This window comes from Vombatus ursinus, unplaced genomic scaffold (genome assembly GCF_900497805.2).
Source record: "Vombatus ursinus unplaced genomic scaffold, bare-nosed wombat genome assembly UNPS02001733.1, whole genome shotgun sequence".
Taxonomy (NCBI): domain Eukaryota; kingdom Metazoa; phylum Chordata; class Mammalia; order Diprotodontia; family Vombatidae; genus Vombatus; species Vombatus ursinus.
In genome coordinates, this window is record NW_020941511.1 from 1 (window position 1) to 27611 (window position 27611).

Here is a 27611-nt window from a genome sequence, read left to right on the forward strand (position 1 = left end):
TGCTTTCTGTTGCATCCCAGTGATACTGACAACATTCAGGTAATAGTGGAATTTTCTTGGAATTAAGTTGCCAAAATGGTTTTAAATCTATGCTTCTAGCAAAATTAAAATATGCATTTTCAACCTGTTGATCTATATGCTCTTTTTACTTGGAAAGAAGTTTATATTTGAGAAATGGTATTTATAAAGCATATGGATAAAAATATATTTAATATATGTGTGTGAATATGCATATGTAAATATATGGAGAGACAGAGAGAGAGAAATTTATGAAAACACTACCTCATAACTGCTTTAAGATAGAAAGGTATTTTGAAAGTGTGTATATATATATATACTTTGGTATGTATCATATGTATATATGTGCATATAAATGTATGTGTATACACATATATATGCACATACATTCATACATATTTACACACATGCATACACACATCCACTTTGAAAATGCCACCTATCAAATAACCTTCCTTCAGAACAGGAAGAGAAATTTCATTCAGAATAACTATAGAATATGTAAAATATTTGATAATCTACCTACCAAGACACACAGAGAAACTATATTAATACAAAACACTGTTTAGAGAAATAAAGACAGGCCTGAGTAATTGGAGAAATATTAATTATCCATGAGTAGGTTGGGCCAACATAATGAAAATGAGAGTACTCCTTAAATTAATTTACTTGATCAGTGCTACACCAAAAATTATTAGTTTATAAACTTTGAAGAACAATAACAAATTTCATTTCAAAGGACATAATGAAAAAAAATGGAAGGATAGAGGCCTAACAGCATCAGAATTTAAAGTATTCAACAAAACTGTAATCACCAAAACTGTTTGGTACTGGTTAAAAAATGAGAGTAGCTAAGTGGTGCAGTGGATAGAGCACTGGGCTTGGAATAGGGAAGATTCATCTTCTTGAGTTCAAATCTGACCTCAGACACTGACCAGCTGTGTGATCCTGGGAAAGTCATTTACCCCTGTTAAGTGTTAGTTTCTCATCTATCAAATGAGCTGGAGAAGGAAATAGTAAATCATCCTAGTATCTTTGCCAAGAAAACCCGAAATGTTTTCACAAAGAGTTGGACGTTACTGAAACAAACAAAAATACAGAGAATGATCAGTAGAACAGATGAGGTATGCAATATACAGAAAGACACAAATGTAGGAGTCCTATGTTCAATAAACCAACAAATGAAAAAGGTCCCTAACTACTAGGATAAGGTTTCACTACTTGACAAAAACTGCTGAGACCAATGGAAAACAATCAGGTAGAAATTAGGTTAAGACCTATACCTCACAAAATAAACCAAAAAAATTCTAAATCGATACATTAAAAATAAATTAATTAGAGGAACATATGCATAATGAATAAAATACTTTTCACAGCTATAATAAGAGGAAAGGCTTAAGAGCAAAGAAGAAAGAATGGACATACTTGATTATGTAACATTAAAAAGTTTCTGTGCAATCACAACCAATACTAGTTAAAATTTTAAAATGAAACAGGTAAGTGGGGGTAAATCTTTGCAACAAGTTTCTCTGATGAAAGTATCATATCCAAGCTATATAAGTAAAATATCCAAACACATAAGAACATAATGGCCAAATGGTCAAAGTATTTGAACAGGCAATTCTGAAAGATTTTCTGAAAGAAAGAAATCCAAACTATCAACAACTATATAAAAATGCTCCAAGTCTTCTCTAAAGATTTATTTATGGGGACAGCAAGGTGGCACGGTGGATAGAGCAGAGACTCTGGAGTCAGAAGGACCTGAGTTCAAATCCAGCTTCAGACTAAACACTTGACACTTACTAGCTGTGTGACCCTGGGCAAGTCACTTAACCCCAACTGCCTAAAAAAAAGATTTCTTTATGATTTCAATTATATGGTCATAGATTTAGAGCTACAAGAGACATTGGAGGTCATCTAGTCTAACTCCCCATTTTAAGTTAGGAATTTGAGGCCCAGAGATGCTGAGTGGCTCGTCAAAAGACACACAGGAAGTAAGCCAAAAAGCCACAAATCTAGGTCAAGTCTTCTGACTCCAAATGAAGCACATTTTGGAATAAAATCCTGGCTTTGTTGTTTAACCACTAGCATCCTTTAGGATTTTTATATGACCTTCTTTTAGGAACAGAACTTTTACTGGAAATATGTCATTTTAATCACCAGCCACAGAAGAAATATGTCCCTATTTTCTTACTGCTTATGCTTCTCTAAAGAATTGATTAATTTTTATAGTGAGAATTGTTACACTTAGTAGCTGCCTTTCTTTTTCCAGGCATTTAAAAGAGAATTCACTAAATATACTGATGGAAATACTACCGGTGGCAGAGTTTCCAACACCAGTGATACACAAGGTCTAGTAAAGCTATTTTCTTAAAAATTGTTTACTAATAATTAGGTGATAGTCAAAATCCAGACAAATATAATGGTTTATATGAAAAATAGAGAAGTAATAGAGAAGATATAAAACCATGTGTAATATTTCTAATAATGTAAAATGCTAGATATATAGATAATGTAGATAGATAAAGCATTTTTAAACCAAGTGCTTATTGTGTGCCAGGCTCTGTACTAAATGCTAGTCATTTTTATCAGTCAAGAGTCAGATCAAGGTATCTGGTCTGAGGCCATTTTGTTGAATGATATAGGATGAGACCAATATTTATCTCAAACTGGTCGAAATCACTTCCATGTAAATTAACTTAAACTCAATCACCTAGATGTTTCTAGCTCATCCAGTTTGGTTATGCAATTAATACTGCATATGACCCATATGCTATTTTTAATATATCTTTCACCCAACAGAGCAGCTTTTACACCTAGATAATTAGAGGATTTGGAAAAGTAAAGCAGACAGACTACCTAAAAGGGAAGAGGGAAGAATAAGAGAGAGGCATACAGTAAAACCTGATAATAGTAGTCACAAAATTATATTTGGTCCTTGATTTCTTTTTCTTTCCTCTTTAGATCTCTTTGGCACTATTTCTAGCCCTGAATTGGGAGTATATCAAATCAGGATTGGATCTATTATCTTCCAGGTTGCTTCTGGCGACATCACTAAAGAAGAGTCTGATGTTATTGTAAACTCAACAGACAAGACATTTGTCCTCAAAAAAGGTATTTTGTTTGAATAATTTACACTAATGTAATGGTTAACACAATTATAATGTGATGTATCATGAATCTCTCATAGTAATGTAGTGTGATGTGGTACTGGCACATACTAGTAGTATATATGACTGGGCACAAGGACCCAGACTCCTGGACATAGTCCTTCTTAGATCAAGGCAAAGTATATAGCTAGGTTTCTGAGGTTCTACATTTGCCTTAGCACTCACTGTCTCATTTATGTTGCTTCTCTCTAGTGGAATATAAACTCCTCAAGGGCAGGAATTGTTTGTTTCTGATTTTTCAAAAATAATTTATATCTTTTGTTTTTGTTACATCTTTTGCATACCTTCTCTGAGCAAAACCTCTCTATAACAAAGAATGTTTTAAAGTAGAAAAAAAGTTAGCAAAACTAATAATGTTGAGAAAATCTGACATTATACGCAGTGTTCCAAACCCATGGACTCCCACTCCTCAAAGACATGGGGGGAGATGTCATCTCATATCTATTCCTTCAGGTCAAGACTGGACATTATAATTTTGTAGCACACAGTTTTGATTATTTTTTTGTTATTGTTGTCTTTTCCACTTACATTGTCATAGTCATTATATATATTGTTTCCCTGGTTCTTACTTCACTTCATATCAATTTATGTCTTTCCACGCCTCTCTGTATTTTTCATATTAATAGTTTCTTATAGCACAGTAAGATTCCATACATTTATGTACCACAGCTTGTTTAGCCAGCTCCCAATCAATGGGCATCTACTTTGTTTCTGGCCCTCTGCTATCACAAAAATTGCTGCAAGAAATATTTTCATGTTTATGCAACCTTCTTTTTTGTCCCCGACTCCCTTGGCATATATGTCTAGGAGTGAAATCTTTAGGTCAAAGGAAATAGAAATTTAAGTCAGTCAAGTTTATTTTTAAATATTATTTCAAACTACTGTCCAGAATGATTCCACCAAATGATAATCCACCAACAATGCATGAGTGTGCCTCTCTTTCTCTAGCCTTTCCAACATTGATTATTCCCACCTTCCAACACTGATTATTCCCACCTTTTGTCATCTTTATCAATTCTGAAGGGTGAGAAGAAACTTTGGCCTGACATTTTGATTATTGTAAGTGGATTCTTTCATATTTGAGTATTCTTTACCATGATTGTTGACAACTGGCATTTTTTTCTTTTGAAAACTGCCTGTTCCTATCCTTTGACCTCTAAGTTTTTGAGGAAGCTATCTCTTCAAGTTCAGTATGACTATAACAATAATAATAACTAGCATTTATGTGATACTTTAAGGTTTGCAAAACACTTTAATGTTTATGTTAATTTAGTTGATCCTCACCACCACCCTGTGAAATTGGTGCTATAACTATCCCTTTTTACAGAAAAGGAAACTGAGACCCAGAGAGGTTAAGTGATTTGTCCAGCTACTCAGTGTCTAATATAGGATTGTAGCTGAAGTTTTCATGCCTCCCAGTCCTCCATTTTATCCACTGTACCTAGCAGCCTAAAATGTTTTCTGCAAATTTGATCAGTGTTTAAAGTCATTCCCATATTTGTGCTTTTTCTTCTATAATAAGTCTGTTGCAGAGGCCAGGGAGGCCTCTTGCAGAACTCCAAAGCCTATGAGAGCTCCACCTAGTTCCCAGTATAAAATTTCCACTTGTACTTCAACAATGGCTAAATGCCAGGTGGTTGTAGCACCTAAGTTAATGTCAAATTTGTTTGCGAATGCCCCAGAATTTTATCCATCAAGTTTTACTTCTAATTATACCGATTTTTCCTATGAAGATGGATGTGATGGTTATCCTACCCTTAGAGAATATGTGCAAGAGTTTTTTTTACCACCTTACTGAACAGCGAGAAAGTTTTGAAAATGAAATTTATCAATTTGCAGAGAGTCTCAATAGCTAGGTCACTACTGATGATACTTCACAAGACCTCATGGAACTTGTCTACCAAGAGACCACAACTGTATCACACTTCTCTTTCTTAGGAGTACGGCTATGTAATTATTTGTCTTATCCTAAGTCCTTTAGTACACGAAGTGGAAATTTCCATCAGTTACTACTTACAAGATGTGGAACTGAGTACTGCAACAAAGATCAGGCTGGCAAAGGGGATGAAGCTACCAGAAAATTATTTCATTTCTTTGTAGTCTTCTTGGGTGACCTTAATCTGGAGATTAAGGGAACAAAAGGACAGGTTGCAAGAGTGGATATTCTCCAGGTTGCTCTTGGGAAATTGCTGAATGTCCTTTTTTCTAATCCCATGGACAACAATTTAATCTGTGCAGTAAAACTACTGAAGCTGACAGGATCAGTTTTGGAAGATGCATGGAAGGAAAAAGGAAAGACAGATATGGAAGAAATGATTCAGAGAATTGAAAATACTGTCCTAGATGTAAATTGCAGTAGAGATGTAAAACAGATGCTTTTGAAGCTAGTAGAACTCTGATAAAGTAACTGGGGTAGAGTTCATGCCACCTCAACATATAGAGAAGTAACGCCTGAAAATAATCCTAATTCTTTTATGTATGAACCAACATTTTATACATTTGATGGCATTCCTTTTACTGCTGCTGATCTGGATTATCAAGAAAAGTATTAGGAGTTACTTGACACGGAGAATTTTTTCCCAGATTATGAAGAAAATGAAACAGACTTCTCAGGGGCTGGAGATCCATACTTGAATGACATTATTGATGAGATGGACCCAGAAATAGAAGAAGCCTATGAAAAATTTTGCTTAGAATCAGAACATAAGAGAAAACAGTTATGTAAAACAGTATTAGTTTTACAAGACAACTTAGGCATGGTGATTGGCAAAAGAGAAGAAAGGAAGGAAACCTGTCACATTTTTACCAAATTAAGGATGATGAGTTTATGTTACTAATGTATACAACTTTAATTTTTTAAAATGAAAACTCTGGAGGAAATAATTAGAAGGGAAATATGCAGCTTATAATGGAAAATGGCAAGCTTTACTACTCAAGTAACAGACTTCATGGAAATTAGAATAGACCAAACAAAAATCAGTCATTCCATGAAATAGCAAGTATTACAATATTTTTTAATTTAAAAGGAAATATGTGATGCCTGATGTAAAAAATGACAGATCTGAAAAACAAGTCAAAAAGAGAATCACTAGACTTCCTGAAATGTATGATGAAAGAAAAATGTCTGTATTACATTTCAAGAAATCATTAAAAAGTTACCCACTTGTATTATAATCTAAGTTCAAAATAAAGATAGAAAGACTCCATTGACCTTTTCCTGAAAGAGGAAAGCACCAGGCATGCCATAGTCAAAATCTAGCATGATATAATGAAAAAAATATCACAAGCAAGCATCCAGAAAGAAGCAATTGAAGTACCAGGGGACTACAGTCAGGATCACATAAAACCTGGAAGTATCTGCTGAAAAAAAAATATAGAGTACGGAATACAATATTCCAAAAAGCAAAAGATAAGTATTTACAATAAGAATAACTTATTATGAAAATCCTATAAGGAAAAAAGTACCTTTAATGGAACAAAAGACTTTCAGGCATTTATGATGAAGTAGGATTAGATGAGTAGGATTTTTGAGATGCAAGCACCAGATTCAAGAAAAACTTAAAAAGGTAAATTCATTTGGGCAATTGGGAAGAACTATATGATGACACAGTGCTAATATTCTAATGATGGAGAAGAAACAAGTGTCTCTTCAGGAAATTAATAGCTTCAAAGAGAACCAAAGGTACAGAGGTTTGCGGTGGGCTGCTGATACTATTCTGAAGGCTTTGAGAGGAGAAAAATAATGCAGGTCAAGAGGAATATAGAAGTGTAGCTAATAGGAAGAATGGAGTGGAACTTGCTATTCCATATAAATAAGTTACATAAGATGAGAAAAAAATAGACAAATATGGAGGAAGTAGTGGGAGTGTGTGAGCATCAGATGAAACTCATGTTTATGTGAAAAGAAAAAAAGAGGGTTGAACACATTGATACAGACTTTGGGACAGAAAAGCATCCAATCCAATTGGGAAAGTGGGGGAGGGATAGTCAAGAAAGATTATAACAAGGTAGCCATAATTACATGTAAGACAAACATCCTAATCGAGGAGAGGAGAAGACAAGGTAGGGGAAAGAAAAGGAGAGGAAAATAGAAGAGAAAAAAAGATGACCTTTGAATCTTTTTTTAAGCATGTAGAGAAGGAATTTCAGAAAGAAGCATAGACAAGAAAGATAGATTTAAAAGTGATGTGTGAAATTTATCATATACTTGTTTTTTCTTAAAAAGTAAGCAATAGAAAATGAAGACTCATTACCTCTTTTTTGTATTTTTCTGTGTATATAGAAATGCTTGGGGCTTTTTTGATGATTAAGCACATAAGAAAACATTTAAACTTTTTATAACTCAATCAAGATTTGGCAAAATTATTCAATTTGAAGAGCAGAGTCAAGATGGTGGAGTGAGAGGTCCCAACTGCCAAAGTTCCCTCCAAATCTCTTCTACAATGACTATGGAAAACATGCCAAATCATGAGTGTGAAATCCAAGGAAAAGTCATGAACCATCTTTCCAACCCAGACTAGCTGAAAAAGATAGAAAGAGAGGTCCACTGATATTGAGGTTGGGACTGACCAGCAGTGCAGAACATTGGAAGCAACACCAGACAGTGGTGGTAGCATCTGGTGTGGCTGTGGCAACAATGGTGGTTGGGAACATTCCAGCATCCAGGGACAGTAAGTGCAACTGAACATCTGGACAGAAAGGAAGATGAAGGGGCTTCTCTACTAGCACTGAGCACAGGACACAGAATAATTGCTTGCATTCTCAATGAGGGGTTAGGAGATGAAAGGAAAAAGTTAATTTGGAACCCAATTTTTAAAAAAAAAAATTTAATTACTTTTAAATGTAAGTTGAAAATATTTTTGTAAAGAATTCTAGCCAAAGCTATGATCAACCATGATTCTAGAGAACTGATATTGAACCATACTACCCACCTACTGACAGAGAGGTCTCAAGATGCAGAATGAGACATAAATTTTTAGCTATGTCCAATGTGTAAATTTGTTTTGTTTGACTCTGCATGTTTGTTATAACTGTTTTATATTTCTTTTCCTTTGGATGGGACTGGTGGAAGGGATAGAAATAAGTGCTTATTAATTAAAAAAAAGAATTAAAGTAAAAAATAAATAAAATTAAGACATTGTAATGGATAATCTCTGCAGTATTTTCCACATCTGACATTATGTGATTCTTTAATTCATGTTCATCTCTATTATTATTCTCTTATCTAGGGGTTTCCAAATCCATTTTAGAAGCTGCTGGATCAGCTGTGGAATCAGAGTGTGCCACATTAGGTATGGTATTAATACTTCTGTTTTAGCCATAATCCACTGCAAGTGAAATAGCTGGTAGTAAGAAGAAGGGGATATGTGATAGGATGGAAACAAGTCAGAAACCCTTTCAGAGCTGATCTTCCATGGGAGAGGGGCCCTGAAGGTGAGATTATAATAATTTTCCTTCAAAATTTGAGCTAATGCAAGACTATAAGAAGCAACAACCACACATGGTATGATTTGAAGCAAGCACAAGATTCCCTCTGTCTCCCTCTTCCTTACCAACCTATCAAAATATCTAAAACTTTCAACATTAGAGGCTCTTCTTGGGGGTTAAGACATTATATCTACACACTGTCACCTAGAAAGGCATCACACATTACAATATTCTTAGATACTACAACAATATAAATATTTAGGTCAATATGAAGAAGCAAGAAAAATCTTATCAATTCCAACTGTCCATGTTGGTACCATAATATCAAAATTAAATAATAACAACCTTCTTTTCTCTTAACAAATCAACAAACTTAACTGGTCTGGGGGTAATGTACATTTTTTTTTGCTTTTTGGTGAGACAATGGGGTTAAGTAACTTGCCCAGGGTCACACAGCTAGTAAGTGTCAAGTGTCTGAGGTGGGATTTGAACTCAAGTCCTCCTGACTCCAAGGCCAGAGCCCTATCCACTGTACCACATAGCTGCCCTGGTAATGTACATTTAAGGGGATATGTTTGGGTGTTTGTTGGGCAGTATAGCATAAAAATTACAATCTAATTTTTTAGAATAAGTATGAAATTCTAATACAAATGATCCTAGGAGATATGTATAGTAACCAGATTACTTAGAGCTCTACCACAGCCCTGCCCATGTAGCCTCCCATGCTTTAGACTTGTCTCTTCAATCTTGAGAAGAAAGGACTTAGGAGTGGGATTTAGCATGGTCATTGTCTTCAAGTATTTGAAGTCTTACATGGAAGAGGGATGTGACATTCCATACACTTCCAGAAAGAATAACTTGGACCAATGAGAAGTTTACACCATTAGATTGTGAGCTCCTTGAGGGCAAGGGCTGTCTTGCATTTCATCATACCCAGATTATTGACTATGACTAAGATTATGGGATCATAGATTTAGACATAGTGTAAATGTTAATAGCCTTGTAGTTAGTAGTCATCTAACTCCTTCATTTTAACAGATAAATAAATGTAGACCCAGTAAGGTTAGGTGACTTGCCCAAGGTTGCACAGGTAATGGCATAACCAGTAATTGAGGCCAACTCTTCTGACTCCAAACTCATTGTTCTTTCCACTGTGTCACAGTAAAGTTACTAGAGGTTTCAGGGAAGCAAATAGATCATAAAATTATGGACTTAGACTTGGAAGGGACCTCAGAGCCCATCTAGTGCATTACCTCTTGTATTTAGGTGAGTAACATGAGGCCCAGAGAAGATAAGTGATTTGCCCAAAGTCAACAGGTGATGAGTACCAGAAGTGGGATTTGAACCTAGATCCCCTGACCTCAGAGCCAGCATTCCTTCCAGAATACCATATTGCAGCTGGCCCCCCCCCCCAAAATAAAAGAGAAATACGTTACTTTATAAGTTAGTTGGCCTTCTATCACTAGAGATATTTAAGTAGAGGGTGGATAACTATGTCAGTGATGCTTTGAAAGGTGTTTGTGCATGGGACAAAATTGTATTATATAACCCCTAAGGTGCCTTTCATCACTGAGATTCAGTAAGAATTTTAGGCAATAAATGAAGCTACACAAGTCACGATGGTTGTTTTCATGTACTCTTTTACCTAAATAAAGTATCTTATATTCTCAATTATACAAAAGTTTCAGTTGAACTAATGTTTCATACCTTTCTGTCTTCTTCCATTCTCTAGCTGTGAATCATCACAGAAATTTTATAGTAACACAAGGTGGAAATCTAAGGTGCAAGAAAATAATTCATGTTATTGGAGGAAATGATGTCAAGCAAACCATCTCTGAAGTCCTGCAGGAATGTGAACAGATGAAATATGTGTCCATTTCCCTTCCAGCCATTGGAACAGGTTTGGAGCATCCTATCAGAATTAGTTTTTTAAGTACTTAGATTCCCCTAGACTACATATCCAATAGTAAAGATAATCATTAAGGTTGAATCTATATGAGAGTGATGGCAGTGGTAGCAATCTATTTTAGGTCTTGGCAATATTTTTAAAGTCTGAGTACCATGGTGCTTGTGGGCAAGGTTGGGTTTTGCCTCTAGTCTTAAGCTGTGGATAAGCAAAAAGAAAAAGAGAGAAAGATAAACTGGTAAAGAGCAAGACTAAAGGACAGAAGATGAAGGTGGGGAAGAGAGACAGAAAAAGTGGAAAGAAAATAAATTGATCCATTTCTCTGTCTCTTTCACTATCTCTTCTTTTGCCTCCTTTCATTTTCTGTCTTCTCCCCAAGATTTAACTTCCTGGCTTTCTTCTCTTCCCTCTTTCTCTCTCACATCTTTACCCTTTAGGAGAATTAGCTCACTGATTCTCATTTTTTCAACTTCTACCTCCATGCAGATGACTTCTTAGTCAGCAACTCCAACCCTATGAACACCTTCACCCCCTAGTCTAATCTCTTCTTTATTTTTCAGACAATCCCATTTGATGCCACCTGAAAATTTTCAGGTCAAATACTAAACTTATCATTGAGTCATAGACTTTTTATAGCCAGAAGAGATTATGTAATTCTAGACTAATCTCCTAGTTTTCAGTTGAGACCTAAAGAAAATAAGCTACTTGCCTGAGATCAATTAATAATAATAATAATATCTAAAATTTATACAGTGCTTTAAGATTTTCAAAGCACTACACAAATATTATCTCATTTTGACTTCACAACAACCCTTGGAGGCAAGTGATATTATTTCCCCCATTTTTCAGCTCAGGGAACTGAGGCAAAGCGGTAATGTAATTTGCCCAAGATCATACATCTAGTAAGTTAGTCAGTGTCAGAAGTGGAATTGGAGCTCACAATTTCCTGAGGTCAAGTTGATGCACTACAACTCACAGCTAGTTAGTTTCATTTTGAGCCACCAGTAGTTCCAATTAGACTGAGTAACTTTCCAGAGATCTTTCTGTTATCCCTCCCAACAAATAGGCAGCATTTTGCTTTTTCCTGTCAATAATATCATTTTTCTTCCTTTTTTTTATGGATTACAACCATAAATGCCAGACTTTAATCCTTCTTTCTCTGCATTATATCCCCCTGGCGGTGGGTTCTGCTGATTTTTCCTGCACAATAACCTCAGATTCAGCTCTTCTTTTCAATTACCACCATGGCCATCAGCCCAGTCCCTCATCACCTCATACATGGATTACTACAGTAGTCTTTTAGTTGATCTTTCCTTCCTTCATTTTTCCCTATGTATAGTCCTAGGATAATCTTTATACTTTTGAAAAGAAGTTTATATCAAAAATAGAAATGATTTGGTATTTAATCTTTTTTTAAAAATGGAAAGTTTTTCTTTTCTATACAATAAACACTTTCCAAAGTACACACAACCCCCCAACAGAGTACATTCCTAGAAAAAGAGTTTATCAATTGTTGCCAGAAATAAGAGTATGACAGTAGGGTACTAAAGTTGACTTTATAATTGAGCAGTTTTGTGGCCTTTCCGTTTTGAATTTATTTCCTTTTTATTTGACACAGTGTATCTTGTCCTTTAGGCTCAGCTAGTTTTCCTCTGTCTCATTTCATACAAGTCTTCTCTCTGATAATAATAAATCAACTGATTATGCAAAGGCCAAGGATTTTGGAGTTGATTTCTTTGAGAGGTTGTTCTTTTTCCTCTTCTTTCTTCAAGTCTGCATGATTTTTATACAAATCTTATAGGATGAACTTGGTGAGTAAAACAGTTAAACTTTCCATCATCCACTACTTTCAAATCTCTTGCTCCCTTGTCCTGGTAACACTCGTGCCTTGTCATGAATCACTCCACCCTGAATCACTGCCATCATCTGCCTCCTTCTTTCCTCCTTACTTGCTTTTGAACTAAGCAGGAGCCTTTCACACAATTGTGCTTACCAGGTCTGCTAAAAATTTATGGTATCCAGTCTCAACAGGCACTTCACTGGAGGAAGGTAGTCTTTTCATTCCTCCTTAAAAGATTCTCTTTCCTTGAAAAATGATGTTTAGGTTCTTTTTTTGACAATGTCTTTCAGATAGTCCAATGATTTTTAAATTATCTCTCCTGGATCTATTTGCCAGGTCAGTTGTTTTTCCAATGAGATATTTGACATTGTTTTCTATTTTTTCATTCTTTTGAATTTGTTTTACAGTGCCTTGATTTCTCATAAAGTCACTAGCTCCATTCTAATTTTTAAAGGAGTATTTTCTTCAGTGAACTTTTGCACTCCCTTTTCCATTTGGCCAATTTTTCTTTTTAAGGCATTCTTCTCCTCATTGGCTTTCTGGACCTCTTTTGCCATTTGGGTTAGGCTGTTTTTTAAGGTGTTATTTTCTCCACATGCAACTGGGAAATAAGATATACAGGAAATGGGGTATAGAAATCTATCTTGCCCTACAGGAAAATTGAAGGAGAATGGTATAAGAGAAGGCGGGGAGAGATAGAAGGGAGGGCAGATTAGGAGAAGGGGTATTCAGAATGCATGCCATCTTGGGGTGGGGGGAGGAGTGAGATGGGGAGAAAATTTTGAACTCAGATCTTGTAGAAGTGAATGTTGAAAACTAAAAATTAATTAATTAAAAAAATAAAATAATGTTACATAAAATAAAATTTTAAAAAGATTCTCTTTCCCACTCATCACAGCAGCTATTCCAGAACTTGTCTTTGCTCTTTAGGCCTCTCATTGTAGCCTTTCTTCTGCCTCTGAGCTGAGTATCTCCCCTCCCACTTTATTATTTTTTAAATTTATTTTGATTTATCAATAACCTCTTCCATATGCTTTTGAGTTTAAAATTTTTCTCCCCCTTCCTCCTCACCACCCTCCCCAAGACAGCACACAATCTGATACAGGCTGTACATTTACATTCCTATTAAACATATTTTCACATTAGTGATGTAAGTAAAAATTAAAAACAATAGGAGTAACCATCATAAAGAGGAAACAAAACTCAACAGAAGAGTGAAAATAAATAACAATTCAACTTCTATAGTTCTTTCTTTGGATGTGGATAGCATTTTCCATCACAAGGCCTCTGGAGATGTCTTAGATCCTTGTATTGCTGGTAAGAGGTAAGTTTATCACTATTAGTTATCGCACAACATGGCTGTTACTGTATACAATGTTCCCCTGGTTCTGCTCACTTCACTCAGCATCAGACCATACAAGTCATTCCAGGTTTTTCTGAAGTCAGCCTGTTCATCATTTCTTATAGTACAATAGTATTCCATTGCATTCATATATCACAACTTGCTCAGCCATTCCCCAATTGATGGGCATCCTCTCAATTTCGAATTCTTTGCCACTACAAAAAGAATTGCTATGAATATTTTTGTACATGTGGGTCCTTTTCCCTTTTGTATGACCTCTTTGGGATATAGCCCTAGAAGTGCTATTGCTGGGTCAAAGGGTATGGACTCCCCTCCCACTTAACAGAGAAAATTGAGGCCAATTGCAAAGAACTCCCTCTTTTACTCTGCTCTTTCTCTGATGACTTCTTGACTTTATCTCCCACTGTTTCCTCCTTTGCTTCAGTCTCTGATAAAGATGTGATCTTCATTCCCCAGATAATAAATGGTCAGAGGAAATGAGACATCACACAAGTTTCTTCCCACTCATTTGTCAAAGTGATATTTCTAAAGCATAGGTCTGACCTCATTACTTCCCCACCTGAACTATCACACTAGTTTTCAAAGTGATCTTCCCATGTCCACCCTCTCCTCTCTTCAATCCATCTTCCACATAGCTGACCAATTGAGATTTTTAAATATCATGATCTATGATAATAATCATAGGACCATTTTGTCTCCCTGCTCAAAAAACATTAGTGGTTACTATTAACTCTAGGATAAAATACAAATCCTTCTGTTTGGCATTTAAAGCCCTTTCCATTCTAGCTTCAGGCTATCTTTCTAGAATGATTTACTCTTCTTACATTCTATGTTAATGTAACCTACTTGCTGGTTCCCACACATAACAATCTCTCTTCCACACCCTTTTACAGGCTCTTGTCTTGTCTGGCATTCTCTCCCTTACCTCTTCAGCTTTGACTTTTGGTATCCCTAGCTTCCATTAAGTCTCATTTCAAGTGATATAGTCTACCCAAGACCTTGCCAGATCCCTCTCAGCTTTAGTACTCTCCCTCCAGTTCAATTACAAAAAGGGACAGAGCTCTGAGCTTAGAGTAATGAAGAGCTGAGTTCAAATCCCACCTCAGTCTTTGTCTGCTTCAGTTTCCTTATTTATAAAATGAAAGTAATAGTAGCACCTATTTCCCAGAGATGTTGAAAGGATAAAATTAGATGATATTTGTAAGCATGTTGTAATCTCAAAATGTTATATAAATGCTACCTACTATTATTATTTGCTTTCTGTACATTCTATATTTATGTATCTATGTACTTGACATTTTCCTTGAAGACATATAAATAACTGTTTCATTTTGAAATTTGTACCTAGACCATAATAAGTGCTTGTCAGATTGTTGGATATATAGCTTCCAAAGAACCTTACACAGCTGAATGGCCAAAATGCCAATTAATATATTTATAATAATATAATATCATATAATATCTTTATAATAAAGAAATTCAAAGAAATTTTATGTTTCTTCATTAAAAAAGCAAGGAAGACATTCAACACATTGGGCATCTTCTCTTCTTCACATACATTCTAAATGGCTTTCAGAGTTCATGCAGTTAAGACAGTTTGCCTACTACCAAAAGACTACTTACCTAAAAGGGGGTGGGGCATGATATGAGCATCTGAATCCAGTGAACAGTCAAGGTCAAATTTGGATCATTCAAATTCCTGTAGCCATTCCTAATTGAACTGTAGGCTTCCTGGGGGCAAGAATTGTAGTTTCTTGTGGGACCTAGAAGAGAGGGGGCTTATTCCACAATGTTTGAGATACTGACAGTGAATCCAATAGTGATTATCAATTTGGAGGAAGGAGCATTTATTCATTAAGAATCAAACCTAAGGGGGTGGAGCCAAGATGGTGGAGTAAAAGCAGTGATTTGCTTGAGCTCTCCCCCAAACCCCTCCAAATACCTGTTAAAAAAACAGTCTCTAAACAAATTCTAGAGTATCAGAACCCACAAAAAGACAGAGTGAAGCAGATTCCCAGCCCAAGACAACCTGGATGGTTGATTAGAAAGGTCTATTACACCGGGCTGGGAGAAGAATGCAGTTCAACTTGGGCACGCAAGCAAAACAGGTCTCATCAAACCTGGAGCAGGCCTCAAGGGACTGAATCATGGGCAGCTGTGGCAATTTCCAGATTTCTCAACCCACAAATGCCAAAAACAACTTAGAAGGTCAGTAGGAAAAGTCTGTGACCATGGTGAGAGAGAAACTCGATCCCAGAGCCAGTCATGGTGCAGCTCTGGGGTAGTGGCTGTTTCCACACAGACTGAGGGGAAATCAGGTGGCTGATCAGAGGGGATTTCAGGGATCTCTTTGCTGGTGCTGAGGCAGGATTCTCTTGCTTTGCCCTTGCTTGGATTTGGGTCACAGTTCTGGGTGGCAATCCTGAGGCGAGGAGGAGTGCTGGCATGGTGGAGCTTGTAGTGGTGGTGGACAGGAAATCCTCCTCACAGTTCCAAGGCAGAAAAGAGTGCTTATGGTCACTCGTAGACCAGAGCCCAGGCCAGGAAAGGAGTAAACACCCCCCCTTGATCATTCCACTTTGAAAGAACTGAAAACTTACAGGTCCCTGGAAGTATCTCTGAAAAAAGCTGCACAAACCCCCCAAAGATTGGGACAGTATATTCTCCACACTGGAAGCAGACCCTTACCTTAACAAGGAGTTTAAAACTCAAGTAATTGGCTGGGATCATGAACAAACAACACAAAAAAAGTCAGACCATAGAATCTTTCTTTCAAAACATACAACCAGAAGAAGACAACAAAGTCAAAGCTCCTACATCCAAAGCCTCCAAGAAAAATATGAATCAGTCCCAGGCCATGGAAGAGTACAAAAAGGATTTTGAGAAGCAAGTAAGAGAAGTAGAGGAAAAACTGGGAAGAGAAATGAGAGTGATGCAAGAAAATCATGAAAAACAAGTCCACACCTTGCTAAAGGAAACCCCCCAAAAAACTGAAGAAAATAGTATCTTAAAAAATAGCCTACCCAAAATGCAAAAGAGATCCAAAAAGCCATTAAGAAGAATGTCTTAAAAAGTAGAATTAGCCAAATGGAAAAAGAAGTCCAAAAGCTCACTGAAGAAAATACTTCCTTAAAAATTAGAATGGAGCAATTGGAAACTAGTGACTTTATGAGAAATCAAGAAATTGTAAAACAAAACCAAAAGAATGAAAAAATAGAAGACAATGTGAAATATCTCATTAGAAAAACAACTGACCTGGAAAATAGATCCAGGAGAGAGAATTTAAAAATGATTGGACTATCTGAAAGCCATGATCAAAAAAAAGAGCCTAGACATCATCTTTCAGGAAATTATCAAGGAAAACTGCCCTGATATTTTAGAATCAGAGGGCAAAATAGAAATAGAAAGAATCTACCAATCACCTCCTGAAAGAGATAACCAAAGGAAAACTCCTAGGAATATTGTAGCCAAATTCAAGAGTTCCCAGGTCAAGGGCAAAATATTGCAAACAGTCAGAAAGAAACAATTCAAGTATTGTGGAAACACAATCAGGATTACACAGGATTTAGCAGATTCTACATTAGGGGACTGGAAGGCTTGGAATATAATATTCCACAAGGCAAAGGACATAGGATTACAGCCAAGAATCACCTACCCAGCAAAACTGAGTATAAACCTTGTGGGGGAAAATGTACATTCAGTGAAATAGAGGACTTTCAAACATTCTTGATGAAAAGACCAGAGCTGAATAGAAAATTTGACTTTCAAATACAAGACTCAAAGGAAACATGAAGAGGTAAACAGGAAAGAGAAATCATAAGAGAGTTATTAAAGTTGAACTGTTTACATTCCTGCATGGAAAGATGATATTTGTAACTCATGAGACATTTGTCGGTATTAGGGTAGTTGGAGGGAAAAAATTATATGTATAGATAGATTGATAGATAGAGGGCACAGGGTGAGTTGAAAATGAATGGTTGATATCGGGAGAATAAAATTAAGGAGTGAGAGAGGATTATATTGGGAGAAGGCGAAAGACAGTAGTAGAATGACATAAATTATCTCATATAAAACAGACAAGAAAAGGCTTTTACATTAGAGAGGAAGGTGACAGGGAATGAGTGAATCTTATTCTCATCAGATTTGACTTAAAGAGAGAAAAACATGCACACTCAATTGGGTATGGAAAGCTAACTTACTGTACAGGAAAATAGGGGGGAAGGGGATAAGAGAGTTGGGGGGATGATAGAGGGGAGTGCAGATTGGAGGAAGGGGTAATCAGAAGCAAACACTTCTGAGGAGGGACAGGGTCAAAAGAGAGATTAGAATAAATGGGGAGTGGGATAGGATGAAGGGAAATATAGTTAGTTTTCCACATCATGACTACTATGGAAGTGTTTTGCATGACTACATGTGTATAACCTATATTGAATTGTCTTCTCAGTAGGAGTGGGTGGAGAGGGAGGGAGGGAGACAATTTGGAACCCAAAATTTTAAAAGCAAATGTTAAAAAATTGTTTTCACATTCAACTGGGAAATAAGATATACAGGCAATGGGGTATAGAAAACTATCTTGCCCTAAAGGAAAATAGAAGAGGAAGGGGATAAGAGAAGGGTGGGGTGATAGAAGGGACTGCAGATTGGGGAAAGGGTATTCAGAATGCATGCTGTCAATGCACGGTGTCTTGGGATTGGGGAAGGTATGAGATGGGGAGAACATTTGGTACTCACAATCTTGTTGAAGTGAATGTTGAAAACTAAAAATAAATAAATTAATGAATCTTTAAAAAAAAAAGAAAAAAGAGGAAAAAAGGACAAGAGAAAAAAAAGAATCAAACCTACTAATTTTTAAATACTACTTTGCAAAAGAGAGAGAGTAAGAAAAAGGGGGAGATGTTATTTTTTATTGCTTTGTTCTTATCATTTTTTTTATTTTGTTCTTTCAGGACGGGCCAAAAAAGACCCTACTAATGTTGCTGAAGCTATAATTGATGCCATTAAAGATTTTGCACAGAAAGGGTCTGGCCAATCAGTGAAAAAAGTGAAAGTGGTCATCTTCCTGCCACAGCTACTGGAAGTGTTTCATGATACTATGAAAAAAAGACTAAGCTCTAAGCCAACAACCTCAACCTCTGTGTTCTCGAAAATAAAATGTAAGTTGTACATTTTCTTTAAAGGGCATGTGCCTATGATTTACCTTGCAAATATTTAGAGTAACTTCTCATGATATTATCATTTATTTTTAAAACATTTTTAGGTCTTGCAAGCCAGCCTCCCAAAAAACAAGATAATTTGGTTTTGGAAAAAATAAAAAAATCAGCAACTTTCCAGGTGTGTGGTGAAAGCAAGGAGAATATTGAAAGCACTATTTCTTGGATACAAGATTTGATTTTAAAGGAACAGGAAAATTGTACTTTCTCTGATGAATCCATTCAAAAATTTAGTGAAAAAGAATACATTGAACTGAATGAGCTGCAAAAAAGGTTAAATATCACCATTGATGTGAAACATGAGAGATCTCAAATTGAGGTCACAGGAACTACCCGAGATACATTGCAAGCTTGCCAGGCAATTCAAGGCATGATCAAGAGAACACACTTACGTATGGATGAGGAGTCTAAGGCTGAGGAGCTCAGTAGAACCACCATGTGGGAGTATAATGACAATGGTCTTTTCAAGCCTTTTGACAAAATAACTAATCTGCATTTAGAGGATGCAAGGAAAGGAAATATAAATAATATTGTTGTTAAAATTAAGAATGAGAACTACACAGTAGACTTTAGCACTAACCTTGCTACAAATGTAAAGGGACACAGCTTGCCTGTTCATTGTATCAAAAAACCTGAAGGTAGGTTCAGCTTTGCTTTATTTCTTTTAATATTCTCTCTGTCTCTATCCCTCTGTTTCTGTGTCTGTGTCTCTCTGTCTCTCTCTCTCTTTCTCACTCTCTCTCTCCCACCTTTCCCTCTCTGTCTCTTTATCTCTTTAACATTCAGCCAATAAATATTTATCAAGCACCTGTTATGTGTCCAAGTATTGCGCTAATCCTCTGGGAGTACAAAGAAAGGCAAAAGACAGTTCCTATTCTCAAAAAGCTAAAAATCTAATGGGGTGACATGAAAATAACTGTACAAACAAGCTAAAATGTTAAAAATGGATAAATTGGAGATAATCATCAGAGATGATGCACTAGAATTAAGGGGAATCAATAAAGACTTCCTGAGGAAGGTGGGATTTTAGCTAGGACTTACAGGAAGCCAGGGAAATTGGTAGGCAGAGATGAGAAGGAAGAGAAATCCAGGTATGGGGTCACCTAGTGAAAATGCCCTGAGTCTGCATTTTCTGTCTCCCTGTCTGTCTTTCTGTCCTTTTTTCTTTCCCAACTCTCCCTCTCCCTCAGAACCAATTGAGCATTTATTTTGGCTCTACTGCTATTTTGGGCACTTGAGCAGAGGTATCTAACAGATGAAGCCCACAACATAACCTTCCTAACTGCCCCACCCTTCTCTTTCCAGCCTTCCTACACCTCACACCCCACCATGAACACTGTGTTAATTGAACAAGACACACCAGCATGCCAGACTCCAGGCATTTTCACTGAATATCTCCCATGCCTAGAATTTGGTCCCTACTCATCTCTACTTCCTGGCTTCCCTCACCTCCTTCAAGTCCCAGCTAAAATTCATCTTCTTAAAAAAAAAAAGCCTTTCCTAATCCCTCTTAATTCTTAGTTCCTTATGTCTCTTATTACATCTAATTTATTCTGTATATTATTTATAGTTGTTTGCATATTGTCTCCCCCATTAGATTGTGTGCTCTTTGAGAACAGGGACTGACTTCATCTCTTTTAATTTCTTTCTCTCTCTTTTTTTGGGGAGGCAACCGGGGTTAAGTGACCTGCCCAGAGTCACACTTACTGCACCACCTAGCTACCTCTTTGCCTCTTTTCATATGGCTTGTATTCAATACCATGCCTGGCACATAGTAGGTGGTTAATAAGTGCTTTTTACTTACTTATATATAGAGGCGTAAGTATATACCTAGAGGTATAGTACCTCTAGGTGAGAGGGGAAGGAGGCAGCTAGGCCTATAATCTGGGGAAATGTAACCTTGGAGCCTGGATAAAGAAGGGTGCTTTCTTGCTGGAAGTTTAAAGAACAGGAATCATTGTTCCATGCTATGGCCTGTGGGTCACGTCACTTCACTTTTCACTGTTCTAGTCTTGAAGACTATGAGTTGTAGAAAAGGTGCCAGCTTGCATTGGTGGAGACAGTGTTCTCACCCTATAGTTCCTTGTGCCAATGAAATCACAAATCCAGTCCCTAGCTCTATACAGAGTTCATAATGTTCTACATTTTAACAACCAACAGGGGTCAACAAGGAGTAGATGACTTGCCCAACTTTCCACAGGAGCTCAGGGACAGCGCTAGGAATAGAAGCAATGCCTTCCCCTTTGATTCATCTCTCCAGTGCCCACAACAACACCAGACCCAGTATAAGTGCTGTTCAACCAGTGTTTGTTGAAAGAGAAAGATGAGGTGGTCTGAAGCTACGATGGTTATAGGTGGAAAAAACTCAGCTATCCTCAGGTTTCTGCACCCTATATTGAGAAGAGTTCAATGCTGTGGGCCTGAGGGAATTAGACACTGAGCCAGTATCAGAGTGAAGCCTGAGAACTAGCCATTTAGATGTCAGGGAGAGAAGTTGGTATAGGAAAAGTATCTCTCACTAGTACTGAAAAGCAGGAATAAAGTCTAAGAATTTGGGCAGCTGGTATAACTGTTAACATCTTCCTCTGTAGTGTAAATATACCCATGCTTCCACTGTCCCCTGTCTAGCACCCTGGACAGAGATGGAAAGCAGACCTCGTGCTTCTTAATGACCTCTATTTAAACTACTGAATATTATGGGTTGTTGGGCATCATCTGATCAGTCAACAACCATTTATTAAGCACCTACTATGTGTGAGGCCCTTTGCTAAGGGCTAACTAGAGATAATGAAGAAAAGCAAGAAGACTCCCTGTCCCCATTCTAATAGAGGAGACAACGTGTGAAGTAACTAGGGACAAGATATATACAGAGTAGTTGTAAGGTCATTTCAGAAAGGACAGAAAGCACTAGAAACTGGGGGACTGGGAAAGACCTCCAGAAAAAGATGGGTTATGTGCTGAATTTGGAAGGAATCCAGAGAAACTAGGCAGTAAAGCTAAGGAGGGAAACATCCCAGGTGCAAGAGACAATCAGAAATGAAATGCAGTGTAAAGGGAATGGTGAATAGGCCAGTATAGCTGGATTGCTGAGTGAGTGGAAGGGAGTCAAGTATAAGAAGAGTCAAAAGGTAGGAAGGTGATCAGTTATGAAAGTCTCTATATGCCACATGGGCTGAGGCTTAACAAGTATTGAGTAATACCCGAGAACTGGTAAAGGAAGTTGTTGGGCAAAATGTCTATGTGAGGTGAGGTGAAGAAGACAAGGCAGGAGAAGGGGAAGCTATCATCAAATGACTTAATTTTTTTTTATTAAATATGAGGCAAAGTCATCAGCTAAGAGAATAGGGAGGGGAGTACTATGAAAAGGTGAGAAGAGAAGATTTGAAATAGCTCTTTATTGAGCAGGATACCTAATCAATCATAGAGGAGAAAGACTGCTTGTTGTAGTGAGTGTCCAGCTGAGATTAGATAGTAGAGTTTTGCTTGATCCAACATCATGTTGGTTTTGTGATTTCCTCTAGCTCCATGGACAGCATCTGGAGAGACATGCTGGATATATATGGTAGAAATAATCCAGGTATTAGGAGAAAGAGTGGGATAAAGGATGCCTTGATGATCCTTCCTCTACAGGGAGGGGAGACGGGGGAAGAGGTTAAAGGGATCTCAGACAACTATGGGGATTAGTGATGGAAGAAGCTTAGTAGATTTCACTAACTGACCTGAACAAGTAAGGCTAGTGTGATTATGAGAGGGAGCCACAAGACTGAGGTATCACAAGAAGCTTATTGATGTTAAACTCCTGATCCCCAAATTCAGGTTGTAGTTTCTTAACTGCTAGTATCCTTGGTTTTTTTTCAGATTCTAGAGTCTAGTTTGGAGAAGGATGTTTTATTTTGTTTATTTTGGTTTTGGAGCTGTGATTTCATGGGTAGAAAGAACTCCCAGTGAGAAAATTCTCTCTATCCCTCCCAGGGAGGAAACACCTTCAAAAGATCAACACCTACATGGCAACTTACAGTCTTAGGAAAGCTGCTAGGGCAATGAGAATCAAAATGATTTACCCTTGGTCAGGCATCCACTATGTTATCAGAGGAAGAACTTACTCACTTTAAGTACTGTTCTCTCTGCCCACAATACAATATTACTTCTTCATTCCCCCCACACGCACTTCCACTATAAATTAATACATTTATTTCCCAGTTTGTAATTCTATGTCTTCTGAGATTTCTTTGCCTCAAATAATTTCTGCAAAAATAATTTCTGCTTGAACTATTAAGACAAAGTTTCTGAACCCATGCCAGGTACAAGAACCTGGGACATAGGTGGAAGGCACTTCCTACTAGCCCATCCTTCCTACCAGCCTTATCCATTACATTACTGCACCTGATTTTCTATTTAACTCTCTTGAATCCACGAATGGATATGAAAGAGGGAAGGAAACAACTATTTATTAAGCACCTACTATGCATCAGGCACTGTGTAAGCACTACGAATATCTCATTTGATCTTCACAACACCCCTACAAGGCAAGTGTTGTTATTATCCTCATTTTACAGTTGAGAAAACTGAGGCAGACAGACATTAAGTGAATTGCCCATAGACTCACAGCTCATAAATGTCTGAGGCTGGATTTGAACTCAGATCTTCCGGATTCCGGGCCCAGTGCTCTAGCCACCATACTATCTAGCTGCCTATAAAATATTTTGGGAAGATGAACTCTCAATGAATTTTGTGTACTGGTGTTTTAAAATAAAGTAGCAATTCACTCAATTTGATTTAAAATATTTGAAGGAAATAATTGAATGATAAGAGGCAGCACGGTGTAGTAGATAGAGCTTGGATATAGGAAGACATAAGTACATATTCTGCTTCTGACACTTAGTAGCTGTGTGACTCTGTGCAAGTCACTTAAAAGCCCCAAGACAATTCTCTTGGACTAAATTATAGATGGGATACAATATTTATTGATGATAGAGGTAAAATAATAGACTTATGGTATATTTGATGTATTAATTTTTTCATCAGTTACATGTTATATTGATGGCAGGGTCAGCAGAACAAGTCAATACATACTCAAAAGGGCCCCATGTGTACGTATTTTTTTTCTTAATAGTACAATAAGTTTTATGTAATGGGTGCTTAAATAATGTTTATTAAATTGAATTGAATTCTCAAAACCTAGCTGTAAGAAAATGCAAGGCTTAGATTCTTAAAATCTAGCCACTGCTCAGATTCTTATTATCTAGCCACTGCTTACCCATGTTCAGATTCCTTAAGAGTCTGCCCAATATGACAATGTTCTAATAAACCTTATCTTTGACTGAAAAAAAATAAGAGAATGCAAAAGAATTCAGATACTATTCTGCTTTTTAGAAAGCACTAGAGAGTATAATCTTATCTTTTCCTATGGGAGGAAATTATTAATTACCAAGTGTTTGTCTTTCAGTTGAGATCCCTAATCACTGGGATGAGATGAAAGACCAGAACCTTCTTTTGGTGGATTTACCTCCAGGACATCAAGAATACAACCAAGTAAAAGACAAGTTTTCTCAGACTTGTGCTGACTTCATAATAGAGAAGGTAAACCTACTCTTTATCCTTGCCATTACCTCTAATCCTCCATTCCTCAGTACTTTATCTAGCCTTCACCCCTACTCTTCTCTCTTACATATATATCTAGTCTGAGATTGTTTCCCGTATGCTAGTTGGCCTTAATACCTACCGGATGTTGCCAGCCGTATGTCCCCTAGGCTTCTCAAGTTGAATATGTTCAAAACAGAATTCATTATCTTCTTCCAAAACCCTCCTTTCCTCCCAACATTCCTATTACTGCTGATGGCACTACCATCCTCCTACTGTTACAGGTTCACTATCATGGCATGCTCTTTGATACCTAACTGAATCAGAGTGAAATTGGCATACCCTTGGTCTTACCATCACCTAGAAGTGTTTCACTTACACGTTCATGATCTCTGAAATCCCTTTATCTGCTCATAATTTTTTATCAGTCTGTCATCCTTGTGCCTAATGATCCCTAAGCCAATTCTTCATCTTCATCAGTTTTATTAGCTTAAGAAAAATGTTGGTGTAGATATTTTTAATGGAATAGATCTTAGTATTATTCCATGTTGATTCTAAAAATCTGCCAATAATAACAATCAGATGTGATTAAAATTTAAATTGTATATGGAAAACTAAATGCAAATAGATCTCTTTTCCTAACTCAAAGTTTCCTGCATCTTTTTAGGGTGTACAGGGTTATTTCTTTTTATCAGTTTCCATGGTAAAAGAAATGACAATGTGTCCCAAATTGTGAAAATCTTGGGGTGGGGGAAGGAGGAGTGGGATAAGAGGACAACTGAGGCAACCTGTATCTGGAGCTAGGTATTATGGAGAGGCAAAAAAAAAATCAACAAGTTCTGTTGGTTTCTCTTTGTTTCCATTGGTCTAACATCTATGGAGCGTATGTCTATGATCTCTGACTAAATCACCTCCCCACTCTAAGAGCCTAATTTTCTTCATCTGTAAGATGAGGGGATTGGATTAGATGATTTCTGACACCCCTTCTAATATTCGGTGATTCAGCAAGGAACAGCCACTGTTCAGTGTTTTCTAACTCAGAATAGAACAAAAAAAAAACCACTCACCTAATTATGATTTGCTTTGGAGTTTCATTTTCTCTATTTGTCCCCACTGTTCCTTCCATTTTCTGTTGTTTTGGACTCTTCTTGTAGCAATGGAATAGGTTAGTGGTGGAGTTGGGATTAGGAAAAGAGACAAAAGAAATTTCCAAAGGCCAAGCCATTGAAATGGCCTATCTTGTAAATGAGAAAGAATGTTAGCCAGACCACTAATTCTGGAAAGCTTATATGTCTATGATATTTAAGACTCCATACAAGTATTGTAGCCCATTTACAAATAGATATCAGCCCTGGCCCCCCTCCCCAATGCCTTAAAAATTAAAAAAAGACAATGACAAACATAAAAATACTAAACTTTTGTTGTAAGTTGGTATTTTCCTTTTTTATTCACAAAAAAGCAGCAAATTTCCTTTTAAATTTTAGTGGAATGCCAAATAGTAACAGAGCTAAGAGTAAATATAATTAAAACAACTTGCTCTTATAAAATTTGCACCACCCAGTGAAGTATTCTTTGTTAAAACATGCTTATTGGGGCAGCTAGGTGGCACAGTAGATAGAGCACTGACCCTGAAGTCAAGAGGACCTGAGTTCAAATCCAGCCTCAGACCAAATGCTTAAACTTACCAGATGTTTGACCCTGGGCAAGTCACTTAACACCAATTGCAAAAAAATAAAAACAAAAAAAAAACACCACGCATATTACATCTTATTTTCTATTTATCGAAGGCTAATGAAACTTTATTTTTCTTCCAGCTCATCTAGTTCACCATACAGCAATGGTTAGCTTATTATCAGACTCAGAAAGGTGACCTCCTCAATTATTTTTTAACTCAGGGGAAGAGAAAAAAACCACAGTAACATATTAGAACTGGTGGCTGTGATGGGTGAGCCAGTATCGCAAACCCTAGCTCTCTTGAGACCTAATAACAGACTTAAAAGCAATGTGGCATGATCATGGTCCTAGATCAAACTATGTTTTAAAAAGGCATTTGCAGTGGAAATATGTTTTACATGATTGCACATGTATAACCTATATCAGACTGCTTGCTATCTTGGGGAGGAGGTAGGGAGGGAGAAAAATTTAGAATTCAAAAATCTTATAAAAAATGAATGTTGAAAATTGTCTGTACATGTGATTGGAAAAAATAAAATACTATTCACATTAGGAAATAAAATAAAATAAAATAAAAGGGCTTTTGCAGATTAGGATAGTGTTCAGCATTTGTCCTTGAACTTTTGGAACACAGTGATTATATGTCAGTGTGCAGTGTGTGTGTGTGTGTGTGTTGTAAGTGGGAGAAGAAAAATGGATAACTTTTCCCAACCTTGAGAAAATGTCAACTATCAGAAACAAACTAAAAAATGATTCAACTTGAAAATGACAACTGGATAGAAAGTTTGCTTTGGAGTTGATAAGTGTTTATTTCAAACTGAGCCTCTCACACCAAGCACCTCCCTACAGCTTTGTGTTTCCAAGCAGGTGCCTATCCATGTTGGTTAGGATCCTCACCAGGAGTGCCCTATACTAAAGGTATCAGATGTGCAATTCAAAACAAAACAAAATTTCCAGAAAGTGACCAAATTAGCCAATATTTCTTTTCAAATATTTCTTTTCAAAACATAACTTTACAAAACTCTACATTTAGATAGTTGTCTGCACATAAGAATATATTTGGAAAACAAAATAGCTAGCACTAAACTTGATGTTTATTATTTTATGCTCAAAGGAAAACTATCCTACACAAAATCTAAAATGGTTTCCTATGGATTGATCATTTTTAAATTCACTTCCACAAGTAGTTCATGCCTAACACTGTGCTCATTTCCAGTGATTTTCCTTTTGTAATTTATAGATTCAGAGGATACAGAACAGAAGCCTTTGGAATTCCTATAACATAAAGAAAATATTCATGGATGACCAAAACAAACACACAAATAATGAAAAATTCCTCTTCCATGGGACAGATGTTGACTCAGTGTCCCATATCAATAGCCAAGGCTTTAATCGCAGTTATGCTGGGAAAAATGGTAAGTAA

At 36.8% G+C, this 27611-nt stretch overlaps 1 protein-coding gene and 1 pseudogene across 1 annotated transcript; both read left to right on the forward strand.

The window, feature by feature from the left end:
• Positions 1 to 2982: 2982 nt before the first annotated feature.
• On the forward strand, positions 2983 to 27611 carry LOC114048058 (poly [ADP-ribose] polymerase 15-like; the record flags this gene model as incomplete). Its single annotated transcript, XM_027869058.1, has 5 exons — positions 2983 to 3132; positions 8417 to 8479; positions 10348 to 10515; positions 24381 to 24514; positions 27429 to 27611. Coding segments are annotated over 5 exons (698 nt in total), but the record flags the coding sequence as incomplete, so codon positions are not given.
• On the forward strand, positions 4792 to 6025 carry LOC114048047 (annotated as a pseudogene).